At 37.5% G+C, this 14,165-nt stretch overlaps 1 protein-coding gene across 1 annotated transcript in view; it reads left to right on the top strand.

Moving 5' to 3' along the window:
* Positions 1-14,165, top strand: part of COL4A4 (collagen type IV alpha 4 chain) — a 63,149-nt gene that overhangs the window by 18,130 nt on the left and 30,854 nt on the right. Inside the window, exons 8-18 of the mRNA XM_058844493.1 lie at positions 1,580-1,648; positions 1,884-1,919; positions 2,628-2,690; positions 3,144-3,179; positions 3,347-3,388; positions 4,317-4,397; positions 5,801-5,854; positions 6,955-7,014; positions 7,628-7,672; positions 8,699-8,752; positions 12,732-12,801. Coding sequence (XP_058700476.1) covers positions 1,580-1,648; positions 1,884-1,919; positions 2,628-2,690; positions 3,144-3,179; positions 3,347-3,388; positions 4,317-4,397; positions 5,801-5,854; positions 6,955-7,014; positions 7,628-7,672; positions 8,699-8,752; positions 12,732-12,801 — 610 coding nt within the window. The remainder of the gene's footprint in view (positions 1-1,579; positions 1,649-1,883; positions 1,920-2,627; positions 2,691-3,143; positions 3,180-3,346; positions 3,389-4,316; positions 4,398-5,800; positions 5,855-6,954; positions 7,015-7,627; positions 7,673-8,698; positions 8,753-12,731; positions 12,802-14,165) is intronic.

Here is a 14,165-nt window from a genome sequence, read left to right as displayed (position 1 = left end):
TGAAATAAGCTCCTATATCCTTGAAGTACATATATGGCTGCCTTGGGAGCTAAATTCTGACCTGTTTCCCCAGAGTGTAGCCACACCTGCTGAGAAGGAGTAGCTTGAAACCACCATAGCGTTCATTAGTACCTGAAATTTCTTAAAGGCATTACTAGTAGGGACATAGATGAAATGACTTAAAAGTAAGAGGAAGGTTCAACAAGTCCTGTTACACTCTAAGATTTGGTGCCACTTTTTACACTTCTGTGCTCTGTGCACTCCTAGTCTTGCCTGGGAAGTCTGTGTTAGCAGTACTCAACTACTGAAGAAAAAAAGATTCTTGTCATTAAGAGAAATAAATTACTGTAGCTCCAAAGAAATTTTGCTGAACAGTTCTAGTCACCAGTCTTTGACTTTTTATGGAAACAAGTTTTAGTTCTGAATGAATAAGAGCTGATTAGTTGGTCTAACAGCTTCCCTGAAAATTTCTAACACAATAAAAACAACTGCACTTTACATGAAAAATCAGATGTGTTTAGTGAGAGCTAAGTGAAATGCTGAATTCAGCCATTAGAAAAATATGGAGCAGGTGCAAGAGTGTAATGATGTTATCAAAGATAATAGCAATTAGAATAAAATACAGTTTCATGCTATGAAAGACACATTATAAACTTACTAATAACCTCATTTGTTATACCTCTGAAAGTAATTTGTTACTTCTGCTGAAACTCTAATTTCACCTGTATTTTCTTACTTACTATGGCCTTCGAAGTAGAATTTTACTCTTTGTAATTAGAGAAGTGCCATAAAGGAAAAATGAGACATGGGACAAATTACAGCATAAATCCTACCAGTTTCAGGAGCATGCTCTTTAGCAGGCCTAGAAAAGTATTTGCTCCCTACAAAAACAGGGAGACACAATAGGCATGTAGACTTGGATATGCATGCTGAAATTCCAGTGCAAATTCATTTAGCTACCCAGAAAAACAACACACAGTAACCACATTTGCTTGTATGCAAGAATCCAATTCCAAGCTCTCTATGCAGATTGCCTATTATTAAATCGATTTGTTGTGCCAGGTACTAACTTGACTGTACATTACAGTCACCATTTTTACCTAATTCTTATTTATAACATTGTCCTGTATAATTTTATTTAACACTGTTTACATTTTTATGTGCTTTACTTCATCGATCTTGTTGGAAAATAAAGTAACTTCTATCTGTAAGGCCTTACCTAAGTCATATAGAAGGTAAAAAACTGAATCTGACAAAGATGTTTTATTTTACAAGAGACCACATATAAAATAACTAAAGATAAATACAAATTTTTATTTGTTTAATGTGTTCCCTAGCAGCTGTTGTTTACCTGTAATCTGTATCCAATCTACTGTAGCTTTATCCAGCTGCAGACAGCTGTAATTCCTCCTTTTATTGTACCATTCCAGGGAGAAATACCTTCCCTGTTACATTCTGACTGACCTTGTGATACAGGTGCACCAGAAAGTCACAGCCTGAGAAGTTATCATACAGTCTCCATGAAAATGTAGGATATCAGTAAGTGGGTCATGTTTTAAAAGACTCTTTTTCTTTAAAGGGAATTCCAGGGCAGAAAGGAGAAAAAGGAAATTCAGTGTATATTTCACATTTTGGAAAAGGACTTCCAGTAAGTATCAGATTGTGAAAAATCATCCACTGTAGGAAAACATGTATGGTAAATGTAATTGCTCCATTACTCCTCACTAGTTAATAAAACTTACTGGGAAAAAAAAAAAAAAAAAAGAAACTGAAACCACTTATGCAACTCTAAAGGATAGTTTATGATCTTAATATCTGTAAAGTGAGAAAGTAAGCACAAGAAAGCTTGAACTGGTTCATTTGCTAAATGATTGTCATTACAGGGAGAGAGAGGTGATCCTGGACCCCCTGGCATGCCTGTAAGTACAGTCAGTGGGTTCTGTAATTGCTTTTTGTCTTGAAGATCTTCAATTTTTTCTCCTTAGTATGGTAAGAAATACTGGGGTTTCTCTGCCTGCCTTAAATAGCAAAATTCCAGAATAAAGTCTGAGAAACATCAAGTGTCTATAGTCTGTTCCCATGGCCAGTTCATGCTGGCTGAAAGGGAGTAGAAACAGACCATCCTCACGTGCATTAGCTGTGTGTGGAGCAGCTGTTACCCTGGTATTCCAGAATATTTTCTCTCTGAAATTCAAGATGTGAAATCTTCTACAGTATCTGATGGATCTCCCAAGTAGCACTCTATCATATTCCAGCCATAAGAGCATGAAAGAAGGAGAGAATTTAATTTTGTTGCTGAATTACATTCATGAGGGCTTTGGGTTGGTCTTGTTATACCCTTTAAAAAGGTGATGAATTGTATCAGGTCCCTGCACCATAGCTCAATTGCTGGCAAAATGAACTCTCAGTGCATAAATAACATAACTGTGCCTTGTCCAGTATTACCCAGAATCTGGTGCTGGGCTGCTCTAGTCACAGGGAGATTTCAGGCATGGTGTAAACTTTGGGCCATTGGTGGAATCCAGTGGCCAGCAGTCTGAGTCCAAGGTGTTTTGGAGGGACTGTTTGTGTAGAAAAGGGCAAGTTCTTTTCATGTTCATAAAAAGACCTTTTTCCATCTTTTCCAGGGACCTAGAGGGTCAAGAGGTACAATGGGCCCATCTGGATACCCAGGCCATCCAGGCTTGCCTGTAAGATCACCACAGTTATACAGCCTTGTCATAGGATATGTATTCATTCTTGTCTACCTGGTTTAGAACTTGCCTTAATGTGAATCAAAGTCTAAAAGTAGTTTTTGAGGCGAGTGGTAAGTTAGACTTTTGCTTTACCTTATGAGTTTGAAGTTGAGGAATATGTTGTTCCTTGCCATGTCAGCATGAACATGTTTCATCCCGGTAGTCTGTGGTGATGGAGAAATGCTCCATCCTTAATCCCTTTTCCCAAGACCACCTGTGGGAGACAGGAAAAGGGGAAACCATAGGTCAGCCCTCCTAAAAGCAGTGACTAAGTGAAGTAAATTGCACTTTGGAATAGGTGCACCCTAAGAGAAAATTCTGCCTCTTGGTTCTGTAAGCAAGAAGAAATAATTTTCAAAAGCTGTCTCTAAATCAGACATCTTAACTTGTCTTCATTCTCTTTTAAAGGGTATTCCAGGTTATCCTGGTTTGCCAGGTGAACAGGTAGGTAATAACTTCTGAAGCTTTTAGTGAAATAATAATTTATACAACTGTTTGAAATGTTCTTTTTGTTCATTTGTTACCAAGTTTTTCAAAAGAGTTACTTGATTAAATGCTAATGTTAGTATTTTCTGATCATGCTGAAACTGTGTACATTCTTTATCAATTAGGGAAATCCAGGGATTGGAGTGGATGGACAAAAGGGGGAGCCGGTAAGAAAATAAATAATATTAACTTTATTATTGCTGTAGAGTTAGAAGAATAATAGTCTTGTTGGGTTCCCTGGAACCCATTCATTGTGGCTTTGTCTCCTGCTAATCATGTTAGAACAGAAGAAGTTATTGAATCAATTCTGAGCAGAAGTGATTCCTTCAGTGAGCTGCATGCCGGAATCAAGCACATTCTGAAGATTTCAAAAAGCAACTATCAGTGTTGCTAAGCATTTACATACATTCTGAACAGACACAGCAAGGCAATCACAACAGTAATTGTGATAACTTAGTGACAGGGGCTGTACCAGATCAGTCCCTGAATCTCATCTCTTGCTAAGTGCAGAACAGATGTCAAGGAAAGAGTGTAAGAAACACATAATAATTGTTCCTCTACCGGTCTCCACCTATATTAGCATACTCAGGATATGTAGAACGAATGTGGAATATTTGATATTTCTTCCATGAATTGGTCCAATAATTTCTTAGAATTTGTGCAAATTTCCAACATACACAACTTTCCATAGCGAACCAGTAAGTTAATTTCACATTCACAAAGTCTTGTGCTTTAAGGCTTTGGTCCAGAACATGAGAGACTGTATGTACACATGAGAGATTTGACAATCCTGTAACTACTATCTCCACAGCAGATTTGGAGTGGGAGCCAGACATTCTCATTTATTTCATTAGCTGTAACATTATTTTTAATGACTCAGGAGAATAGGTGGTTAGATTGCCAGCCTGGGATGCTTACTCATCTGGGCAGATGGTAAAGAAGCTTAAAGATCTCAATGCAAACCTTTATCTGCAGGTAATTGGTACATTTTCAGTGAGAACAGAAATATGTAGTGCTGTGTTACAACAGGAAAACAAGCTGAGAGTCACTGAAATACTGCATGGAACATCTCTGCTGTTATTTTGGCTTCCACAGGGTGACATCGGACTGCCTGGGCCGCCTGGGTTACCGCTGTTAGTTGGACCTCCTGGAGCTCAGCTGTTCAAAGGACAGAAGGTGTTAATTTGTCATCATATTTAACAGCACTCAACTTGGCAACTACAATCCTGTGATGAAATTTTTGAAAGGATGGTATAAGACAAACCTATCTTTCTGTAAGAAACTACCAGCTGCAGCAGAATCCTGTGTTCAGCACCCTCCTACAGGCTTTCAGGAGAGGATACCCCACGTGTGCTTTAGTTCATGTTCTGGAGGGAAGGCTGTCTTAATGCAGAAAGGAGATACTGCCCTTGCTTTGGTTTTCTTCATTTTTTGTCATGAGCAGATCATATTTCAGGCACCTTGGCAAATTTGATTACTGTGTTATTGAATCTCTTTGTGGCTCTTCACTAATACTTTAAATTTTGCATATCACTGGCAACTGTACTCCAATCTACAGTTTTGAACCAACCCTAACCCTTCTAGGGTGCCTTTTTTGATATAAAAATAAAGTGTGATTTTGTTGTCAGTTTTATCACAGAATCATAAAATGGTTTGGATTGGAAGAGTCCTTAAAGATCAGCTAGTCCCAATTCCTCTGCCATGGCCAGGGACACTTTCCACTAGACCAGGTTGCTCAAAGCCTCATCCAAACTGGCCTAGAACATTTTCAAGAATGGGGCATCCACAACTTTCCTGGACATCCTGTACTTCAACATCACACCTACCATAGCTACAGCTGAGTGACTTAGAACATTAGAATGTTTGTAACCCATGTTATTTTTAAGCAAAAACTCTGTTACAGAGCCCTCTATTGTTGCAGAGCCCTCTGTGTCCTCAAGTCTGATTTCCTCAAATACACAAATGAAAATGTGAACTTGGCATTGCCAGCTCCTGCAGCCTCAACTTAGGGAACCAGTAGACTTCAGATGTTGGACCTTGGGCTTTGATCATGCAAATGGCTGCTATACAGGTGTATGAAGAGAGGGAAAGGACCAAAAGAACCTCCATAAACTCCCCACGTTCCTGGGAAGTGGAACATTTGCTGCTCTACAACATGACACAATCATGGCCATATAAGCAGCCATGCACCCTGTTCAGAGTGGGGCTATGCTCAAAAGTGTAGATTTATGCTTGTGAGTACTTGCATCAAACCAAAAAGAGCAGCAAATTAAAAAAAGAACTACTGTCATGCATGTTTGTAGAAACAAAGCCCTGACTTGCGGATCCTTGGAAGTGAACAGATACAAATATATCCCTCCACAGTCATTATGCTGGTTTGACAACACTAACAGAAATAAAAATACACATAAAAGTCTTTCTTGCTTTTCTTGTGTCTAGGACACCTAAAGAAACACATCCAATGGTTAAAAAAATACTGTTTAACACTTCTAATTCAGAGTAGGACTTAAAAAATGTTAACCAACACATAGGCATATGCTGCATATTAATATACACAAAAACTTTCTTTTTATGTGTAGGGCCAAAAAGGATTACCTGGGGTAACAGGAGACAGAGGGCCACGTGGACCCAAAGTAAGTAATGGCACTTTTTTTTCCCATGGTGCTGGCAAAGTCCTCATGATCAGTGAGAAAGCAAAAATATTTCAAAACCCTTTGGTAAATCTTTCTGAGTCTCTTTTATACATACCTATTGAGTGTTGCCTGGTAGCAAAAGGTCAGTGTTGTTGGCAGTTGGACTGTTGACCTAATGGATTGGAACTGTGAAGAAAATACAAGTACAGATTATTTTTCCTCAAGAAGAGAAAAAGATGATCTGAATGTGTTCTTAATGGGGCATGATGTATATTCATCACAGAAGGTTAAGGAATGACTTTAACTTGACACTGTGGATATCCCCAAGGGTAGAGAAGGCAGATCCACCCGTTTGGAGAAAGAGTTGCTCTGTCTATTCTACCTTTTCTTTCTGTCAACGTGATCAATGTAAACATAGAGGTGCCAGAAGAGGAAAATCCATAGGCAGGAAGCTTCCAGATCTCAGAAAAACAGAGGATAATTGGACACAAAAGAACAATTCTGTGTTAAAAACTTACTTAGCTTTGTAGCAGAAGAGAAGAAATGAGAAGCATGAACATGATATTTCTGAGTTTTAAGTCTAGCACTTTTTCAGAAGTTCATTTTCCATCATAAAAAGACCACTGTTACTTGGCACTGGAAAAGAGAACAAAGCTAATCTTTTTCTATCAGATTTACATTGAAAAAGATGGGCTTTGTCTGCATGCTCCAGTACTAGTTGTCTATGTAGATGATAATACATGCGCTTGTTAGTCATAAGCAGGAACAGAGAAATCAACTGAAACAGCTCAAACGATGCCCAGAACTTAAAAAAAAAAATTATAAAAAAAGTATATATATATATATGTATATATATACACAAATTCAACTGATGAAATAATATGAAGCTTAGAGACCCCAGCAAGTTCCTCAAATAACTGGAACTACTTAGGCACTGCTGGTGGTGCTATGTGAAGTCAGCTGCAGTGATTGAGCCTCTCAAGTGAAACAAGATCCATTGATGCAATGTATACATAATTTAATAAATATGGACAAATACTAAATTTTATAGCATGCTTCACTGAGCATCTTGGTTAAAGAAACTATTTTGACTGCTCTAGGGCATACTTGGGAGAGGAGAAAAGGGTGAAAAAGGCCTTCCTGGATTCCCTGGATTGCGGGTAAGAAAGTTACACAATAAATTATATCACAAATTCACTATAATTGTGCAGTTTTAAGTTTGCAATTTCAAAAAAGACTTTAAGGATTTTTTTTTAAACTAATCTGTCATGCTTCCTGTATAGAATATTTAGGAGACTTCCCCTGGGACTTCCCCTGTCTCACACTTAAACATAAGCTCACACAAACTTTCCTTGGAAAGAAAGTAAATCTGTAGGGTTATCCTCTAAATATTTAGACCAGCACAAAGCTGCTCTGGAATAGCACAGTACTAACACAGTAAGTTTAATGTTCTGCATACATGCTGATGGCAGTTTTTTACAGCAGCTTTACTTGTGCTTGATTTGCCTAACAGTGTTGAAGTGTAGCAGCATTCCACTACTGTGCTTGATGCAATATGGGAAAAAAAATTAAGTGCAAACTGGACTGGCTTGCTTTGGTCTATAGCTCTAATTCTTGTCCATTTCTCACAGAAAATACTTGCAAAAGCTTTGCAAAGTTTTTGGGAGATATCCCAAGTAATATTTATCTATGTAACATTAACAGCAGTTCTGGATAGGTTTAATTTTATGTAAGTTTTACTGTTTCAGCTTACAGTCTACTTGTTTTTGTTAGGGTCATCCTGGTTCTTATGGACCTGCAGGTTTTCCTGGAATGAAGGTATGAAGGCAGAAAGTATAAGCAGCTCCCTGAACAGTGGGATCAGTGAGAGTTTGTTTTCTGTGGATTTGTGCGGATTTGGAATTTCCACATACTTCACAGCTAAGATTGCATTCCTTCTTTTCTCTTCTGCTACCTGTTGCCACAGAAGCTGTATGAACTCTGTGTCTTTGAATTTCTGCCACTCTTTGAAATTTGGCTGAAATTTGCTAATGAAATCTGAAGTTGCAAGGAGGAGGAAAAGTCAGTGGGACACACATACAGCATAATAGAAAAGTTATGCAGCATGTTAACTTCATTTTTTATGGTGACATTGTTTCTGTAATTTTGTGGTGCATGCATGTTTTGTTCATGTTTCTGGCTTGAGAAATTCCAGTGATGCTAAGTCCGATTAATTTTACTTACGAAATTACAACACCTTACTGGAATAAAGAACAATAGATGTATGTGTATAGATCTATATCTTGCCCAACTCTAGTTAAGGTAGTGATCATGCTGTTCATAAATCACATTAATGTATAAATATTTGCCTCTAAAGCAGCGTTCCATGTGACTGTTTTATCTTCAAAAATACTTTTCTCTTTGTTTTTCACTCCTGCCTACCTAAAGAGTTTGAGTACTGGCTGGATGAGTATATTAGAAAATCATAAAAAGAGAAGAGAGCTGATGTGCAGCTGCTTTCCATGCAGTAGTTTAAGAGTCATTCAGCAGGCAGCAAAACAATTTCAGCTGTATTAAGCAGACAGTCTGTCAGAGTCTGCTGGTATGGATTCCAGCTAATTCTGTGCCCCAGGTTCTCTAAATCTGCTGAGCACTGTCTGAATAACCTGGCAATACATGCTGTGAATTTTCCAACACAGGAGAGTCTGTGAAATACCACTTCCTGTACAAATCCAGTGAATTCTCTGAAACAAGCTGTGGACACAATTATAACATGACAGTACTATACAACTGCCTTACTGGGTTTTGCTCAATTAATTATGTCTTAACAGATAAATCAAATTGTATTTATGTGATCCTTTCCAGGGTGAAACAGGATTTGATGGTTTTCCTGGACAACCTGGCTATCCAGGCATACAGGTAAAAAAATGACCACACATTCACACCCCACTCCCCTCTGTGCCAGTATTTCCTCCCAAATATACCCACTTATCAGGCCATTTCCCTTTATACATAATTTCTTTAAAGATCTACTGTTTTCATGATAATTATAGTTATTCATCACTGTGGTAATAAATAGCAATGGAAGAAAACATTCCTAGCTGGTGCATGTGAGAGTGGGAATTCTATTTTACGTACCATAGGAATTGTTAATCCAAATAGTTACCTGAAAGTATACCAGGATAGCTACCTAATGCATTAATTGTAGTACTCTGCAAGGTATTCATGGTTGAGCTACTTTCCCTAGGGAGGTAAAGGAAGCTGCTATTTAGTTAATAATATGATCCTATAAACAAGGATGAAAACTGGCCCCAAATGAGGTGGCTAAATTCCATTCAGATGGGCTTTGTTTTGCAAAATCCCTTGGCATGTATTCCATGCATTCACTTAAGTAATTGTTCCAAGATGTTTACCAGAAAGGTAAGGAAGTGGACTCCTTCACACCAGCTGTACTTAAACATTTCCTACTTTGGCTCACTTAGATGACACTAACAGTCTTTTGTTTTACAATACCTGCTGCTTTCCATTAGGGATTAGAATTGTAGGTGTCACATCCTGGGGAATAAGCAGTAAAACAGGAGTATATTTCAAGTGTGGAAGAGATGTTTAAAATAATTTCAGAAGACCCAGGTGTCAGTCTAGTCACATTTCAGGACAAAAGTTTATGGAATTTTCTTCTGCAGGCTAGAGAACCAATGAAATTCTGACTACTGGATCATATTGTAATTCTGAGTAACAACAAAGACTTGAATGAAGGGAACTGTTATATTTCCTGTGGAATCTACAATGCTAAAGCACACTCAGAAGAAAAAAGCAGTTCTGGATGCTACCCTAGAGGCAGCAAAGCACCAGTGAGTCTAGCCAGGGGGGAAGGCCTAAGGAGTCCTGGTATAGGGTCCAAGTGGTCAGCAGTGTATGAGCAAGAGGAGAAGTGAAATGCTGCAATGCAGAAGGTGGGTGACAGAATCATCAGCAGAGACACCAAGTTTGAAAAAGCTCATCAAAGTTACTGCCACAGTACAGAGGAAAAACATTATTGCAGAAATTGTGATGCTAATGAACTTGGTTTAAATACTCCGGAATACAAAAGTCAAGGAGTGTTTATTTCCCTCTGAAGTAATTATTTTGAAATGTTCATATAAGCTGGTAAATTTTCTTCAAGAGATTTGCACAAAAATCACCTCAGTTATAAACTAAATGTTAAGATTGGAACACACTCTTCATAATCTGTGGTGACACATAGAAGTAAACATGGCTGGTGCAAACTTGTCATATAGTAGTATACAGCTAAATACACAGTAGAAAGCATACAAATATAAAGCAACAAAGAAGTTTTCAGAGCATGTTTACAAATTAGAAATGACAAACCCATAAAGTAAGTAAGTAAAATACAATAAAAGCATCTGGCTTAGTCACACACTTACTTTCACAGTTAGGACTGCCAAGAGAATTCTAGACCAGCTTCTTCAGCCAAGATTTTAATTGTGTGGTCATACCCAGGAGAAAAAAAATTGGCCACACATGTTACTTTTCCTCCCTTTTGGCTATTATCAACTTCACAACACAGTGATATCATTTAGATATTAATTAAACTGAAACATTGCATATCAGATTTAAACAGAAAATTCATTGCAATTCAATACTCCCAAAATCTGGAATCAAATCTTAAGTGTTTTGTTGCTAAAAAGTTCTCACCCTGATGTACATATTGTTTTCATTCAGGGCCTCATTAACAATCTTGAGACAAGTCATGTTATAGACAGAATAGTGCATTCCTCAGACTCCACTGATTACCCCACAGCCTGAGTAGCCATCAGTTAACACTACAAACAGTAAACAAAAACATGATTAATTGTTGGTAGGTTATGCTAGGGAAAAGGCTGAAATCCTGCAGTAATGAATCAGAAAGATGAAATTACAATTGCTAGTGCCCAGAGCAAAAGAAATCAAATCAAGTATAGACACAATGTAATAAAAAAAAGGGTAACTAATACAGATATGCAAAATCCTGAGTGGTTGCACAGATGCTGTAGTTTTGATTGGGAAACAATTGGAGAAACCTGATTATTCTTGAAAGGAGAGACCTATCCAGACTGCATCAACTGTTCAGCTGGCCTCACCAGCTGCTGCTTATGAGCCACTGAAAATCACATGCACCAAAGGAACAGGAATATGATTAAAACTTCTCCTGGGAATAGCCTGTCCTTGTGTAGATTTTTCTGAAACAAACATGTTCATAGAAAATCCAAGATGCATTCAGATTTAAGGTGCAGAGACTCAGGAAAAACCCCAGTTGCACTGAAAGTTGATCTCCTCTTTAAAAAATGCTAACCGTTGCTAAAAGCGTAAAGTGGACTTCAAGAAATCGTTGCCATAGCTTTTGATGCCTAAGCCTGGATGCTGGCAACACAATTTTTTTTTAAATAAACTGTTGGCAAGTTGAGTCTCCTGAAGTTTTTATGGGAAGAGAAAATAGTGTCAACAAAATAATCCAGACAGATCTATGCCATTATGTAGGAGTATACCAATGGTAAAAACACAGCAAATGGGCAGCTGCTAGCCAGAGAGGGTCATTAGCCCTAACAGCCTAAAACCAGATTTTCAGAGACCACAACTGGAATTTATTACTTGAGATACCAAGAAAAGACATGTCTGACATTGGCTCATTACTTTTCAGTTCTTTCTTGTGTTCTGGTTGTGTCATTTTAAAATCAGCACAAAAATAATACAAGATTTGAGCCAAGTACATCTATTATACAAAGCTTTTATTATTTGTCATCATTAAATTAAAGCTCAAAATACTTTCTAAATTTATCAGAGGAGGAAAAATGCTAGTTTTACTTTTTCTTCCCTGCCACACAGAAATCTCTTCTGTGTCATTAGGGAAGACAGATTTATGTTTCTGTTTAAAAGAACCAAAGATGATGACACAAGGATATTTTTTTCATTCTGCAGGATACAGTCAAAGAAAACAGGCCAGAGATCAAGAGGGCAGCAGTCAGTGACAGAACTGTCTAGTTACTGTAGAGACTCCATTTTTTTGAAAAAAAGCCAAGAAAGAGGCATAGAGGCCTTGTTTTCGCTTGTGTAAGAATGGGTATCCAGTTTTGTGGTCCCAGTTCTCCTTGTCTGTGTCCTAAAAGGCCCTGGAGTCCAGTCCTGGGAATGCAGCCTCACTATGCAGTTCCCACATTGACATTCTTGTTTTCTCACTTCCCACTTGCTGAAAAAGGAGAGCTGATTTCTAATCTACAAAGCAAAAGGTCTAATACAATTTGCCACATAAAAGTCTTCCCTAAAGTCCACTTCACTTGGAATTCTAAGTATCAAAATCCAAGTTAATTTAGAAATCCTCCATGCAGAAGTGATTTTCCTCACCATTAGTAAGTACTTTCATGTTTCCCTAATGCAGATGTTTTACTCATAAGAGCTTTGAGTTTCTCTTACCATTGATAATAGCTGTTAGACTCTGAAGCCATTTTTCTTTATGCTTACCTGTCGTAGAAGTAATTTCCTAATTCTGATACAGAATTTCTGTAATTTTAGTTACAGATTGGTTGTTAATAACAACAACCAATAACAATATTGGTTGTTAAATGGGTACTGATTTACTGTAGTTGAGTCATATTTACAATAAATTAATGAAATCAAATACAACAGTTATGTGTTCAAATAGATATGTATGATGGGTATATTACTGTTTAGCCACTGTCATCCTGAAAGTTATTGATTATTTTAAATCTTTTTTCTCAGTTTTAAATGCTGTAAAGTGTGAAAATCAAGTTTCCTGGGTGGTGTGTGTTAAATCCTTACATACCTCCCCATTGTTGAAGTATTCAGTTACATTCTAGTGCACAATATATTTTTACATAAAAAGATTATTGTTGGACTCTTACAGGGGGATCCAGGAGAGAAAGGGCCCCCAGGTCCGCCTGGAGCTGTTGGAACTCCACTGCCTCCTGTAAAAGGTTATATCTATTTTTGACTAGTCTTTGTGCTGTATGAAGTGCAGGACCAGGTGTGTGAAACTGCTCACTAGAGGTGCAGGGGACAGAATCCTAAAACATTCCTAGTGGCCACAGGTTGTGTTTGTGGGTTTGGCCTCATTTTTTGTGTTTGTCTCGCTGATTTTCCTGGAAATACATTAAACATGCAAGTGTCAGATTAAAGGTTTGTGTGCAAGATCTTCACGCAGACAGTCACAACTAGATCTGAGGGACTTTCTCATTATTGGACCTAAGCATATTTACAAAATATCTATAAAAATAAGCCCCTTCTGGTTAATGGACAGCAAATAAGAAAACTTGCCTTCCCATTGTAATTTAAGATTCCTGTTTTCAGTATTGCCACAACACACAGATTTTAGACTACAATCAAACTTCCTGTTGCATAGCAGGGGTAAAGTTCTGGGAATAGTAGCCCCAACAGAATATCTGTCAATTTATTACCTTCCTCCCTAAACCTCAGGCTGGGTTTTAATGCCACAGCTTCTTTTATCCCCATCTTACTCATCTAATTGGTGAAAAGATGTGTGGAAATTTTTATTTAATAGCAGGAAGCTGCAGGGAACAGCCTGGTCTGCTGCCTGCAAGGTTGTGCTTTTGCATCTAATACTTGGAGAGTTTGTCTTATGAGAACTTTTCAACAGAGAACTCATTATAAACTGTATTTCTAGAGCAGCATTAGAAATTTCTTGTGATCACATAAGTTACAACAAAACCCTGGTTCAGCAGAACCTTCCCATTAGACAGAGGCCTCATCCTAAAATAAATTAGATTTTTTCCACAGATTTCCATGGTTTACATACAACGAACAACCCCATGCTTAATATCTCAAGTAATATTCAATTATGTGCATGGTGTGAGTAGATACAGTCTTGAAAGAAAGAGGCCTTTAGCACAATAGAGAACAGAACTACTGCAAATATTTTCTTTTTCCAATTTAATGAAGCTGGTTACATCTCATTCAGGTTTTCTTTATCAGTATGTAATTGCAATTTTAAATTCCATATTTGTAGCAATTTTGAAATTACACTTTTAAAAGTCTGGATAATTTCAACTAAAGTGATCCTGAAATGACCTCCCTGTGTATACTGATAACACATGTAACATGAAATCCATATTTATTTTCAATGTTACATGCATTTATTTTGGGCAAACATTTCTCTTAGCATTTTGTAATACACAGCACAAAGATAATTCCACAAAGGGATGAAGAGTTAAAAATGTGCTTATGAAATGGGCTGGAATCCATAGAAGAGTAACCAAATCCTCCCACCTTAAAATTAAATTGTTACACACTTTAAAATGTTTCATAAATTATTTTACTTTTG

Source organism: Poecile atricapillus, chromosome 8, assembly GCF_030490865.1.
Source record: "Poecile atricapillus isolate bPoeAtr1 chromosome 8, bPoeAtr1.hap1, whole genome shotgun sequence".
Classification (NCBI taxonomy): domain Eukaryota; kingdom Metazoa; phylum Chordata; class Aves; order Passeriformes; family Paridae; genus Poecile; species Poecile atricapillus.
Note: the sequence above shows the minus strand (reverse complement) of the source record. Positions and strands in the feature narration are given on the sequence as shown.